At 39.1% G+C, this 14,453-nt stretch overlaps 1 protein-coding gene across 2 annotated transcripts in view; it reads left to right on the top strand.

Annotated features, from left to right (window-relative positions):
- The window catches only part of LOC134339417 (exostosin-1-like), a 488,758-nt gene that overhangs the window by 430,130 nt on the left and 44,175 nt on the right, over positions 1-14,453 (top strand). For both annotated transcript variants that reach the window (XM_063035902.1, XM_063035894.1), the window contains exon 11: positions 7,594-7,765. In XM_063035902.1, coding sequence (XP_062891972.1) covers positions 7,594-7,765 — 172 coding nt within the window. The remainder of the gene's footprint in view (positions 1-7,593; positions 7,766-14,453) is intronic.

Here is a 14,453-nt window from a genome sequence, read left to right as displayed (position 1 = left end):
TGTGTAAGGTTCCCTGAAGGTTAACTTGCAGTTTGAGTTGGTAGTAAGAAAGATAAATGCAATGTTAGCATTGATTTTGAGAGGACTAGAATATGGAAGCAAGGGTGTAATGCTGACACTTTGTAAGGCATTGGTCAGACCACATTTAGTGTGTGGTGAGCAGTTCTGAGTCCCATATTTAAGAAAGAATGTGCTGGGGTTAGAAAGTCCAGAGGAGCTGTTCAAAAATCATTCTGGGAATGAAAGGGTTAATGTATGAGGAGTATCTCTGGGTTTGTACTCAATGGAGTGCAGAAGAATGAAGGGGGATCTCATTGAAACCTACCAAATATTGAAGGGCCTGGATAGAGAGGACATGAAGAGGATGTTTCCTATAGTGAGCAAGCCTAGGACTAGAGAGCACTGCCTCAGAATAGAAGGATGTCCCTTTAGAACAGAGATGAGGAGGAATTTCATTAGCTGGAGGGTGACGAATTAGTGGGATTCATTGCCACAGACAGCTATGGAACCAAGTAACTGGGCATATTTAGAGAGGAGGTTCATAGGTTCTTGATTAGTAAGGGTATCAAAGGACATAGGTAAAAGACAGGAGAATGGATTGAAAGGGAAAATAAACCAGCCATGATCAAATTGTGGAGATGGCTGATTGGGCCGAATGGCATTTTCTGTTCTTGTTTCTTAAAGTGGATTATGGATTCAGACAGTGATCAACTTGTGGAATAGATTCCCAAAAATGCACCAGAAGCAAAACCTTAGGATTATTTTATAAAGCATTTTGATTCTGAAGTGTCTGTCTGGCGGAATGCCGTAATGGGCATCACCCTTCTTCATCCATTCTCCTGGTAATTAAACTATTAAACTGGAAAACTGTTGTGTATATTGCATAACTATCTCAATGTAGAAAATGTTGAAATATAAAATATAATGAAATTGCCCTGATTAAACTCCATTATTTCTTCCTGTAGGAATGGTGAAAAGTAATCATTGAATATTGCTGATTGAGTCAAATGGAACTCGGGCAAAGTAGCTTGGTCAATGGCCATGTTATATGACTTATCTGATTTCGCCCTTCATCTGAAAATAAAATTTAGAATAAATGCATAGATAAACAGAAAATCTATTGGTGTCTATTGCCCCAAATATTGAAAGTTCAAATTAATTTTATTTTTGAGTGCTGTGAATGATTGATTGATTGCTAATATATTAAATTGCACTACAGCCAAATAAAACTTAAAACAGCAAAAAAGCAGATCAGTGCCACGTAATGTACAATGAACCACACCAATCTTAAATGCACACCCGAGGGGATAGCTGATTTATTTATGGATTTAATTTTATATTTTTACTGGCTCCTATCAGACATTTTACTCTTGTACTTAACATAAGTAATGGCTAACTGAGGCTTTTCATCAGGGAAACCATAAACCAAGGAGAAATGATTTAATGTTTTAATTTGGAAGAGTTACAATAACTCAATACTTTTTCTCCTCTGCAGATCTTTAAAAAGCTCTCAATTTTTATTTTGTCTGTAGTGACGGCAAAATAACTGCAATAATTGAATCAAATGTCTGATTAAAAGAAAGCATTATCTTAAGTAACTGTTCATGGTGTATCACACCATGGCATGGGTTTCATTTTTGGCAGACATTACATAATTGGCCATGTTGAGTTGGTTTGTCCTCTAGGTAAATGTGGCAGTGACACTAGACCAAACAAAAACAATCACATTCTGAAATTAATTTCCAGCATCCGCTGATTTCTCTTGTTTGTGAGATGTCTTATCATCAAAGGTGGGCAAAGAAGTATCAGTACTAAAGTGAAATGTTGAACTAAACTTGAGATGTGGTATAGTTCACACCTTCTGAGCTCCAGTGTTTCAGACAATATGATGTTGTTGAGAAGTAGAAGACAGCACATTGACTGTTCTATTTATCATAAATTACTATGATTGCACATGGCACATTTAGATGGAGACATAACGTAAAGATTTTTACTCCTCATGTATGTGAAGGATGTAAGAAATAAAGTCAATTCAATTTAGTTTCTGGCATCATTTATTTAATTTAACTGTTCCTCTTTGCTAAGAGGCATTTATATCAGCTGAAAGAATTTCCAGGTCTGAAAGTCTAGAAGTGCAACATAATTTAAAACTAAAATTAAATGTTATATTATAATATGGAATTGGAAATTATTACCACTGAGCATAAATTTATGGACTGGAGGCAATCAGGGGCATTCTCTATCACTGTATGATGCTTGAAATCCCTTTTCATTCTTGTTATGCATTTGTTCTCAATGTCACAGAAATACACTATAAATTGACTAATTTTGTTGAAGTATTGGATGTTAGTAATAGATGTTTCTGTTACATTCATTTTTGTTTCACCAATGCAATTTCACAGCTGGATGAAAGCCTGCATATAAACTGAAAAATAGCTCAGTATTGTCCTCAGCAGATTCAGAAAAGTACCACTAATGTATAAGTTAAGATAATTTTATGGTAAATGCATTGGGTCAAATTAAGAGTTTCTGTGTCATCAGCCCTGCTCAGTGGAAGGCTTGTTATATCTCAATTAAATAAGCTTCAAAAAACCATATTCAAATTAGTAGAACATCATTATATCACAGTCTTCAACAAGACACATTACCATGCGGATTCATGTCAAGAAAGGGTATTAGAGAAAAGCATATTCACAAATTAAAATATTGTAAGTTGCAGAGTAAAGAAATAAGTATGCCTCTGACAGCTTATTATAATACAGAAACTGAACAATGCAGCACTTTCAATTATGGTGTCACAAACCAAATCCAATCCTTGTGATGAGACAAAGGTTTGTATCCATAATCCCTGACTCCATACCTCATACATTTTGTCATGGTGCATTGCCCATCATATGCTTGACAAAGCTATATAAGAATGGAAGCATTGGTTTGGAAAAAATCATTACATGTTCATGCATTTCATTACATGTCCGTGCATTTAGTAGGCAGTTTCAGAGCTGTATTACTGAATACTCAGTAAAAATGTAAACATTAATTTCCTAAGTAAAGTGTGAATGCTAGCAATCTAAAATTTAAAAAAAAAGAAAATTTCAGCAGATTAGGCGATATATGTGAGAGAAATAGTACTAACTTTAAATATTAATTAGATATTTTAGCAGACCTGGATCCATTATAGATGTAATAGGTTTTATCAAACAGAAAATCAGAAAAAATAGGAAGAAAGAGTCGAACAAAAATATATTTATGTAAAACATGGAGACTACGAAACATTGTATGACATACAGATATGCGATCAAGATAGCGCTGGCTCTGGCGGTAAAAGGCGACGTTTTGTGGACCGATATACTTCTGATTGCTGCAATCCCTAGCCTGTAATTTCCCTTTAAGAAACCTACTTTTGAACTGTCTAAACAATTAAGTGATTTTACCATCTCCCAAAGGATGCAGTAAACTTGACTCTCAGGAATGCAGGTACAGCAGCTTGAAGCTGAGAAAGGTTGCTGGACGAGAGGGCACCGAGCAGACATCAAGCCAGATTAAAACGCCAAGATCCAAGAGCTGAAAGTGAACCAGTGTTCAGCCCCACTGTATTGTGCCAGCTAGATTACCCTACCTGAACCCATCCCACCTACTTGTGTTTGACCACACTCTCTCTCTTCTCACTACTACTATCGAGCAGGACGTACAAGAATCTTGGGTCCCATACTACCAGGTTCAGGTCAGTTCCTACAACCATCGGGCTCCTGCACCAGTGTGGATGGCTTCACACACCTCAGCACTGAACTAACTCCATAGCCTGCAGACTTACTTCAGGAGTCTGCCTTTCTAATGTATGCTTTTTCATGGGTTCTGTTGTATTTCTTCGTTTTCCTGTTGCAGCCTGCAAGAAAATGAATCACAAGGTTATATGTGGTATTTGTACTTTGATAATAAATTACTTGGAGTATTGAAAAAAAAGAGGGTGTAGTGGAAAGCATAATGAACAAGTTTATCAATAACCTAAATCATTACCATTATCAGTAGAAACTGGAATCCTGGTTGTGAAAAGAAAGCATTAACCCTGCCATAATACTGCGTAGTATGCCACTGAGGGAAAATGTATGGAGCAGAGAAATAGGGGCAGAAAATGTGCTTGAGTGAAGAAGAAGGTACCATCTATTGAATCTGGAAATTGGTGTTGACTCTGTAAAGTGATTGAATAACCAGAATGAAAGGGGTACACCAAGGATCAGGAAACTAGAAATAAACATTGGGACAATAGTGTGGAGAGACATGTCAAGAAGAGCTTCTGCAAGGTAGAGGTTGCTTCATCAAACACTCCCATCATTTCGCTTGCCACCATTTTAAAGGTAATATTGAGGTTAGATCTAGGATAATGGAGTCCTGTGAAATTTATGAGGTGGATAACCAATAGAATAAATTAGACTGCTAATGTGATGTTAAGTTTCTTAACTTCACTCACCTCAACTCTGAATTGATTCCGTAACCAATGGACTCAGTTTCAAGGACTCTACAACTCATGTTCTCAGTATTATTTATTTATTTATTTACTTACTTACTTTTCTTTATTTACATAGTTTGTCTTTTTTTGTACATTGGTTGTTCGTCAGTCTCTGTGTAGTTTTTCATTGTTTCTATAGTATTTCCCTGTTCTACTGTAATTTTTTTATTTATTCATTTACGGGATGTGGGCGTCACCAGCTAAACCAGCATTTATTGCCCATCCCTAGTTGCCCTTGAGAAGGTGGTGATGAGCTGCCTTCTTGAACCACTGCAGTCCCTGAGGTGTAGTCAGGATGGTGAGTGACGGAGGGGGAATTCCAAGTGGTGGTGTTCCCAGGTATCTGCTGTTCTTATCCTTCTGGATGGTAGTGGTTGTGGGTCTGGAAGGTGCTGCCTTGGGAACTTTGGTGTGTTGTTGCAGTGCATCTTGTAGACAGTACACACTACTGCAACTGTTTGTCGATGGTGGAGGGATTGGATGCTTGTGGAAGGGGTACCAGTCAAGTTGGATGCCTTGTACTGGATGGTGTCGAGCTTCTTGAGTGTTGACGGAGCTGAACTCATTCAGGGAGGTGGCGAGTATTCCATTACACTGCTGACCTGAGCCTTGTGGTGAGAAAATGAATCTGAAGCTAGTATATGTTGATATATATGTATTTTGACAATAAATTTACTTCAAATTTGAATTTTTGAAAAATTAGAGCAGGGGAAGCTAAAGGAAGGGTTTCAGATGGACTGAGAATTTTGAAGCTGGAACAATAAACCTGTTGGGGCAGGATAAGGTTCCTGGTCAGAAAAGTGTGTGCAAAATCCAAGGAAATTGACAATGTATTCACAAATTCTATATTCATTGAATTGCAGGCATTAAATGGAGGATTAACTGAAGCATTTTGTGTCAGTCTGAAAAGTACTTTGTGACAGTCTTCACTGTGGAAGACAAAAGCAGCATTTCAGAAGTTTGAGAGTGCCAAAGTGAGTGTAGTTGCTATTACTAGGAAGAAGGTGCTTGGGAAGCTGAAAGTTACCTGGACCAGATGGATTACACCCCAGGGTTCTGAAAGAGGTGACTGTAGAGATTTGGAGGCATTAGTATTGATCTTTCAAGAATCACTAGATTCTGGATTGGTTTTGGAGGACTGGGAGATCACAAATGTCAGTCCACTCTTTAAGAAGAAAGGGAAGGGAAAAAACAGGGAATTATAGGCTAGTTAACTTGACTTCAGTGGTTGGCAAAATGTTAGACTCCTTTATTAAGGATGAGGTTTCAGGGTATTTGGAGGCACATGTTCAAATAGGTGGAAGTCAGCATGGAGACTTCCATGGAGACTCAAGGAGAAATTTTGCCTGACACATGTTGGAATTCTTTGAGGAAATAACAAGCAGACAAAGGAGAGTCAGTGGGTGTTGTTTACTTGGATTTAAAACAAGGTAAGAGCAGAAAGCAAAGAGTGGGAATGAAAGGGCCTTTTAAGGTTTGCTGCCTATGACTAGTGGTGTTCTACAAGGGTTGTTGTTTGGTCCGCTAATTTTCACATTCCATGTTAATGACCTGGATGACAGGATTGATAGTTTTGTGGCCAAGTTTTCTGATGACACTAAAATAGATTGAGGGGCAAGTAGTGGTGAGGAAGCAGATTAGGAGAATGGGCAAAGAAGTGCAAAGTGGGATTCAGTGTAGGGAAATGTATGGTCATGTGCATTACTAGAAGGACTAATGGTGTAGACTACTTTCTAAACAGGGAGTAAGTTCAGAAATCATAGGTTCAAAGGGACTTGGGAGTCCAAGTACAAGACTCCCTAAAGGTTAGTTTGCAGGTTGAGTCAGTAGTAAGGGAGAGAAATGCAAAGTTAGCATTCATTTCCAGAGGGCTTGGGGAAAAAAAAGGCAAGGATATAATGCTAAGGCTTTATAAGGCATTGGTCAGACTGCTTTTAGAGTATTATGAGCAGTTTTGGGCTCCATATCTAAGAAAGGATGTGCTGGTATTGGGGAGAGGCTAGAAGAGATTTATGAGAATAATCCTGGGAATGAAAGGGTTAATACATGAGGAGTATTTGATGGCTCTGGGCTTGTACTCACTGAAGGTTAGAAGAATGAGGAGGGATCTCATTGAAACCTACCAAATATTGGAAGGCCTGGATAGAGTGAACGTGGAGAGGATGTTTCCAATAGTTGGAGAGTTTAGGATCAGAGAGCACTGACTCAAAATAGAAAGAAGTCCCTTTAGAACAAAGATGAGAAGGAATTTATTTTTTAGCCAGATGGTAATTACACTGTGAATTCATTGCCACAGATGGCTGAAAAGGGCAAATCATCAGGTATATTTAAAGAGGAGGTTGATAGATTCTTGACTGATAAGGATGTCAACAGTTAACAGGAGAAGGCAAGAGAATGGGGTTGAGAAGGAAAATAAATCAGCCATGATACAATTGCGGAGCAAACCCAATGGCCTAATTCTGCTCCTATGTGTTATGGTCCTATGATCTTATAAAAAGCTGAACCCCGTGCTAGAGTTTGATTGCATGATAGAAATATGGCAATCAATGAAAATGCATTGAGGGATGGATTGGAGTAAGGTGAAGATGAAGAGTAATTGTGTGGGGCATTTTTATCCAGAGGTTGTTGAGGCTTTTATCCCTTGATGCCTAAGGGAAGGGAAAGCAAATTTTTATTAGAGTATAGATGAAGTGAAAGATGCAAAGAAACAAATGTTTGAAAAGAGACTAAAAGTATTCCTACCAAAAGAACATTTCAAATGAAAATGAAGTGACTGAAACATTAATATAGAAGCAAAAAGCGTTCTATATTTAAAATCTAAAATAGAATCTTCATTGATCTTTTCTTTCTTATCTTATATAATTCAGAGAAAGATTTAACTTAAGAAAAATGCTGAAATTTAAAGCTTGTTGCTTTGAGTATTCCTTGATTTGTGCTGTACCCCTGTTATTTCCTCTTCAGTATGTTTCTGCAGGTAGCTAATTTGAAGGTCATGCCCAAATACTATATTGGTCTTTAAATTGTGTTGTGAGTTGAAGAAAGTTACTTGGGAGATAGATGTGTCTCACAAAAAAATTCTTTTCTTCCAGGTACTATCACTACTTGTACAGCTATTACTTGCCAGCCAGTCTTCACAACATGATAGACCAGATGACTAACTGTGAAGATATCCTAATGAACTTTCTGGTTTCAGCCATCACCAAACTTCCTCCAATTAAAGTCACACAGAAAAAACAGTATAAGGAAACAATGATGCAGCAGGTATGCAAAAAATGGTGATCAAATGTCTCACCATTTATTCAACTTCTATATAATTAAAAATGAAAACATTGATATACCACTACAAAATTAAATAAGGTTTAAATTAATTTTCATGACACTGAATTCCAGAACCTTATGAGTGATATGGATAACATTTAACATTACAGATAGCTGTCCATCATATATCATATATATGAGTTGTGTAATGTTATAGTCTTAAAAAGGATGCTCCTGTAGCTGAATTTGTGATGATTTAAACTATAATTACATTGTATATATTAGGTGAAAATTTACCAAAATGCAGTTGTTTTGCAAAGGTGAATTTGCAAAATGGAAAATAAATAGATTGATTACAAAAATTATCTTTTGCCATCTGCTGCAGTATGTCCCAGTAATTTGTGTGACTTATTTTCCAGCATGTGCATTGCAAATCAACATTTCAATGCAAAACTTATTTGGTTTGGTATCTGGCGATATTAGAAAAAACGCTGTGTTGGATTTTATACTATCATAAAATTATTGAAATGGGCATAAATTTTAGACCATAAGACATAGCAGAATTAGGCCATTCAGCCATCGAGTCTGCTCTATCATGGCTAATTTATTATCCCTCTCAACCCATTCTCTTGCTATCTCCCTGTAACCTTTGACACTCTAATTAATCAAGAACCTATCAACCTTCACCTTAAATATACCCAAAGACTTGGCCTGCACAACTGTCTGTGGCAATGAATTCTACAGTTTCACCAGAGAAACTTCTCCTCATCTCTGTTCTAAATGAGCATCCCTCAATTCTGAGGCTGAACCCCTTAGTCTTCAGCTCCCCCCACTACAGGGAACATCCTCTCCACATCCACTCTGTCTTGGCCTTTAAATATTCAATACGTCTCAATGACATTCCCCCTCAATTTTTCAGAACTCCAGTGAGAACAGGCCCAGAGCCTTCAAATGCTCCTCATATGTTAACCCTTTTACTCCTGGAATCATTCTCATATACTTATTAGGCAACCATTCATGACATGAGAGGAATTGATGATCTTCCAGATTTTTGAGATTTCTATCTTGCCGCTGCCCCTTTCACAAGCCTATTTATTCATGCTAGGCCTAGAATAAGTCTTTCCTCCATACTCCAGGCAAATGATTTCCTCCACATATAAATATTAATATTCTACTATTTACAGTTAGATGAATGCTACTCTCTTTAGAGTTAGAGCTAGATTGGTGGCCGCCTATTTAAATTCTACTTCTCATTGCCATTCTGACATGTCAGTCCATGGCCGCCTGTATGCCGTGATGAGGCCACACCCAGGCTGGAGGAACAACACATTATATTCTGTCATGGTAGTCTCCAACCTGATGGCATAAACATCCATTTCTCAAACTTCCTATAATGTCCCCCACCTCTCCTTCACCGTTCCCCATTCCTGTTTCACTCTCTCATCTTATCTCCTTACCTGCCCATCACCTCCCTCTGGTGCTCCTTTCCCTTCCCTTTCTTCCATGGCCTTCTGTCCTCCTCTAGGAAATTCCCCCTTCTGTGACCCTTTATGTCTTTCACCAATCAACTTCCCGGCTCTTTACTTCACCCTTCCCCCCTCTCCCAGTTTCACCTGTCACCTACTACCTTCTGTTTCTTCCTCCCCTCCCTCCACCTTCTTACTCTGACTTCTCATCTTTTTTCTCCAGTCCTGATGAAGGTTATCAATTGTTTACTCTTTTCTATAGATGTTGGCTGCCCTGCTGAGTTCCTCCAGCATTTCGTGTGTGGTGCTTGGATTTCCAGCATCTGCAGATTTTCTGTTGTTTGTGATTGGACTCCCACAGATGTCCCACGGGTTCACAGATATACATCACTCTCTCATCCATCCACACTGCATTTCTCCACTTCTCTCATTTGGTTCCTGTACCAACCCAGTTACAATGGTCCTCTTCTTCTGTTATCTCTTGTGGCATGTTAGTGCAGCACCAGCAACCCAGGTTCAATCCAGACCTCTAATGCTCTCTGTGTGCCATTTGTATGTTTTCCCTGTGACTGCATTGCTTTCCCTTGGGTGCTCCATATCCCAGAGACATGCAGGTTGATATGATGTTGTAAGTTCCCCTGAATCTGGGGCAAGTCGTGGAAATGTCAGGAGTATAACAGTGTAAAATTAATTGTAAGATGAGTGCTTGGTGTTAGATGTGGATTTGGTAGACTGTAGAGCTTGTTCCCATGCTGTATGACTCGTGTTGCAGCTTGCGCTGTTCCAGAATCATCCTGTTGTATGGGATTTCCTCTGAGAAAATATTTGCAGATCAGGAGAAAGGCCAAGGAAATCCCATCATGGAATTTTTCTGTGGAAGCCACAAAAAATCCAGTGCAGCCACAGTGAAGAAGGAATGCTGTCAATGGACAGGACAGTAAATGAGTTCAAGTGTAATATTGACCTCTACCTTACTCATGAGAAAAATCATCTTAATTTACTGGCGCCTGTGGCATACGTGAGTTATTCTTTCATTCAGGCAAATGGAGAAAAATCAATATTGAATTATCCAACATTTATTATCTTCAATTTCATTCCTGCAAAATTTGATTTTCATTTGTACTGGTTAATAATATTTTTTTAATTAAACTCCATTCTATCTGTTAAAAATAGATTTGGCATCCATCTAAAATGTGGTAGATTGTGTTAATTTGGATAATTAAATCACATAACAGGCTGAGTGGGAGAAGGGTTGCTGTGTGACTTAAAGAGATTGTAGATTGTGTTGGTATATTCTTGACTGCTATAAGCACAACAATTACCAATGTTTGAGAAATGTCAAGCACTTTCAGGAATTCGAGGTAAGTTTTTCTTCATTCACAGTGAATTTTGTTCTCATCATAAATCACTGGATCTTTGTGTTGTTGAACAATAGAGCAGCTTCTACAGGATGTTGATCATGAGGGATTATACTATAATAATACCGTTGAATATCAATAAGGGATTGTTCTGCTGTTCTCCGAACATTGCCTGACAGTACTACTTGTCTGAGCTTGGTCCTGAACTGTAACCATCTGTTCCTGGTGTTGCATTTAGAGCTGAGCGTTGAGTCATTGTCAGCAAACAGCCATGCTTCTGAACTGGTGGTGGAGAAAGGTCATTGATAAAGCATCTGGAGATATTTCTGATGTGCCAGTACTGAGCTTAATTGGTCTTTGAAATTTTCTGTTTCACAGAAGTTGGGCTTTCACCTACTCTGCAGTTATGATCTTACAAAACAGATGCAGGGCAAAGCTTCCTCTGTCCCATCCATATAAAGTACTTCAATGCACACCTGGGAACAGCATTCCCTCCACAGTATTGGTGATATCTTTCATTGTTGCCCAGACCAACCATCCTTCACCCAGTATGAGCTTAGTTCAGGGATAGTTTTATGATGTTAGACATGCTGAGAGATGGATTCAGACTACTCGAGCTTATTTCACAGAAGCGCCAAAACCATGCTGGAGCTTCATTAGCTTGTACACTTTGACCATATATTTCAGTACTTTGTTTGCTTTGAGGCCACTTTGCAGGCAGATGAACAAATTGGGCATTGAAATTATTATGGCTGTCCCCTGTGTTTCTTCCAACCAATAGTGATAATGAACAGTAAAATTATAAGGTAATGTAAGCGGTGTGACATTGAAAAGTAAGAAATCTCTGCTTCTCCTGTTTGTTTGCAGTTACATTCAGAATGCCATCCCTGAGGCACTCACCCTATAATGAGGTGTGACCAGCTGGATGAACCTCCCATGCTGACCTGATTCTGCTTTAAATTAGTTGAATGTTTTAAATGGTTAAGAGCTTATTCAAAGGTCCTAAACAATTGGCATTTTAATTTGTCATTATGTATTTTTGTAACTCACAAGATTTATCACAAGACAAAGGAGCAGAAGTAGGCCAGTCGGCCCATCAAGTCTGCTCCGCAGCTCCCCCGTGAGCTAAATTATTCACCCATCTAGTTCCAATTTCCGGCTTTTTCCCCATATCTGTTGATACCTGACTAATTAGATACCTGTCAATCTCCTCCTTAAACACCCTCAATGATCGGGCCTCCACAGCTGTATGTGGCAATGAATTCCTGAAATCCACGACCCTCTGGCTAAAAAAAATTTCTCCTCATCTCTGTTTTAACTGGGTACTCTCTAATTCTAAGACTATGGCCTCTTGTTCTGGACTCACCCACCAAGGGAAACAACGTTTCCACATCTACTCTGTCCAACCCTTTCAACATTCGAAATGTTTCTATGAGATCCCCTCACATTCTTCTATACTCTAATGAGTACAATCCAAGAGCTGACAAACGCTCCTCATATGTTAGCCCCTGCATTCCAGGAATCATCCTCGTATATCTTCTCTGAACTCTCTCCAACATCAGTATATCCCTTTCTAAGATAGGGGGCCCAAAACTGCACATAGTATTCTAAATGAGGTCTCACTTATGCCCCATAGAGCCTCATCAACACCTCCTTACTCTTATACACTATTCCTCTTGAAATGAATGCCAACATAGCATTCGCTTTCCTTACCACCGATCCAACTTGGTGGTTAACCTTTAGGGTATCCTGCACGAGGACCTCCAAGTCCCTTTGCACTTCCGATCTTTGAATTTTCTCCCCATCTAAATAATAATCTGCCCGATTATTTCTTCTTCCGAAATGTACAACCGTACATTTGTCAATGTTGTATCTCATCTGCCATTTCTTTGCCCACTCTCCTAAAATGACTAAGTCTCTCTGCAACCTTTCCGTTTCTTCAACATTTCCTGCTCCTCCACCTATCTTGGTGTCATCCGCAAACTTAGCCACAAAACCATTTAATCCATAATCCAAATCATCAATATACATCGTAAAAAGAAGCGGCCCCAACACCGACCCCTGCGGAACACCACTAGTAACTGGCAATCAATCAGAATAGGATCCCTTTATTCTCACCCTTTGCTTTCTGCCTATCAGCCAGTGCTCCACCCATTTCAATATCTTTCCTATAATTCCATGGGCTCTCATCTTATTAAGCAGCCTCATATGCGGCACCTTATCGAAGGTCTTTTGAAAATCCAAATACACAACATCCACAGCCTCTCCCTTGTCAATCTTATTCGAGATTACCTCAAAAAATTCCAATCGGTTGGTGAGGCAGGCTCTTCCCTTCATGAAACCATGCTGGCTTCGGCCTATCTTGTCATGCACCTCAAGGTATTTCATAACCTCGTCCTTGAGGATTGACTCCAATATCTTTCCAACTACCGATGTCAGACTAATAGGTCTGTAATTTTCTTTTTGCTGCCTCCTTCCTTTCTTAAATAGCGGAACTATATTTGCGACCTTCCAGTCCTCCGGAACCATGCCAGAGTCTATTGATTCCTGGAAGATCATTTCCAATGCTTCCACAATCTCCAAAGCCACCTCCTTCAGAACCCTTGGGTGCACCTCATCCGGACCGGGAGACTTATCTATTCTTAGTCCACTTAGCTTCCCAAGCACTTTCTCTCTAGTAATCTCGACTGTACCTAATTCTATTCCGTGATACCTCTGGCTATGAAGACTTCCACTGTGAAGACTGATGCAAAATACTCATTCAGTTCCTCCGCTATCTCTTTGTTATTCATTATAATTTCTCCAGCATCAGTTTCAATCGGTCCCGTATCTACCCTTGTCACTCTTTTACTCTTCATATATTTAAAAAAAACTCTTAGTATCCTTTTTTATGTTAATTGCCAACTTCCTTTCATAATTCATCTTTTCTTTCCTAATGACTTTCTGAGTTTCCTTCTGTAAGTTTTTAAAAGTCTTCCAGTCCTCATTTTTCCCACTAATTTTTGCTTCCTTGTACGCCGTTTCTTTTGCTTTTATTTTTGCCTTAACCTCTTTCGTTAGCCACATTTGTGCCATTTTTCCATTCGTGATCTTTTTTCTTGGAATATATTTTTCCTGCATTTTCCTTATTTCTTGTAGGAATTTCATCCAATTCTGCTGTGCTGTCCCTCCATTTAGTTTACTTTGCCAATCGACTTGGGCCAGTTCCTCTCTCATACTGCTGTAATTTCCCCTGTTCCACTGAAATATCGATACACCTGATACCAGCTTCTCCTTTTCAAATTTGAAACTGAACTCAATCATATTATGATCACTACTTCCAAGGGGTTCCTTTACCTCCAGCTCCCTAATTGCCTCAGGTTCGTTACACAGCACCCAATCCAAAACAGCCGGTCCCCTGGTGGGCTTCTGGACAAGCTGCTCCGAAAAGCCATCCTGTAGGCATTCTACAAACTCCCTCTCCTGAGATCCATGACCTTCCTGACTTTCCCAATCCACTTTCATATTAAAATCCCCCATAATTATCTTGACATTTTCCTTCTGACATGCTTTTTCTATTTCCAGCTGCAACTTGTAGTCCACATCCCGGCTGCTGTTTGGAGGCCTGTATATAACTGCTATTAGTGTCTTTTTACCCTTGCCATTTCCTAATTCTACCCATAAGGATTCTACCTCTTCGGATCCTATATCCCTTCTTACTATTGATTTGATATCGTTACTTACCACCAGGGCCACGCCACCCCCTTTACCTACCTTCCTATCTTTCCTATACACTGTGTATCCTTGGATATTCAGCTCCCAATCACATCCATCATTTAGCCATGACTCGGTGATGGCCACAATGTCATATCTTTCAACCTGCAGCTG

The sequence above is a fragment of the Mobula hypostoma genome, chromosome 2, assembly GCF_963921235.1.
Source record: "Mobula hypostoma chromosome 2, sMobHyp1.1, whole genome shotgun sequence".
NCBI classification, from domain to species: Eukaryota; Metazoa; Chordata; class Chondrichthyes; order Myliobatiformes; family Myliobatidae; genus Mobula; species Mobula hypostoma.
This window is presented reverse-complemented; position numbering and strand designations above follow the sequence as displayed.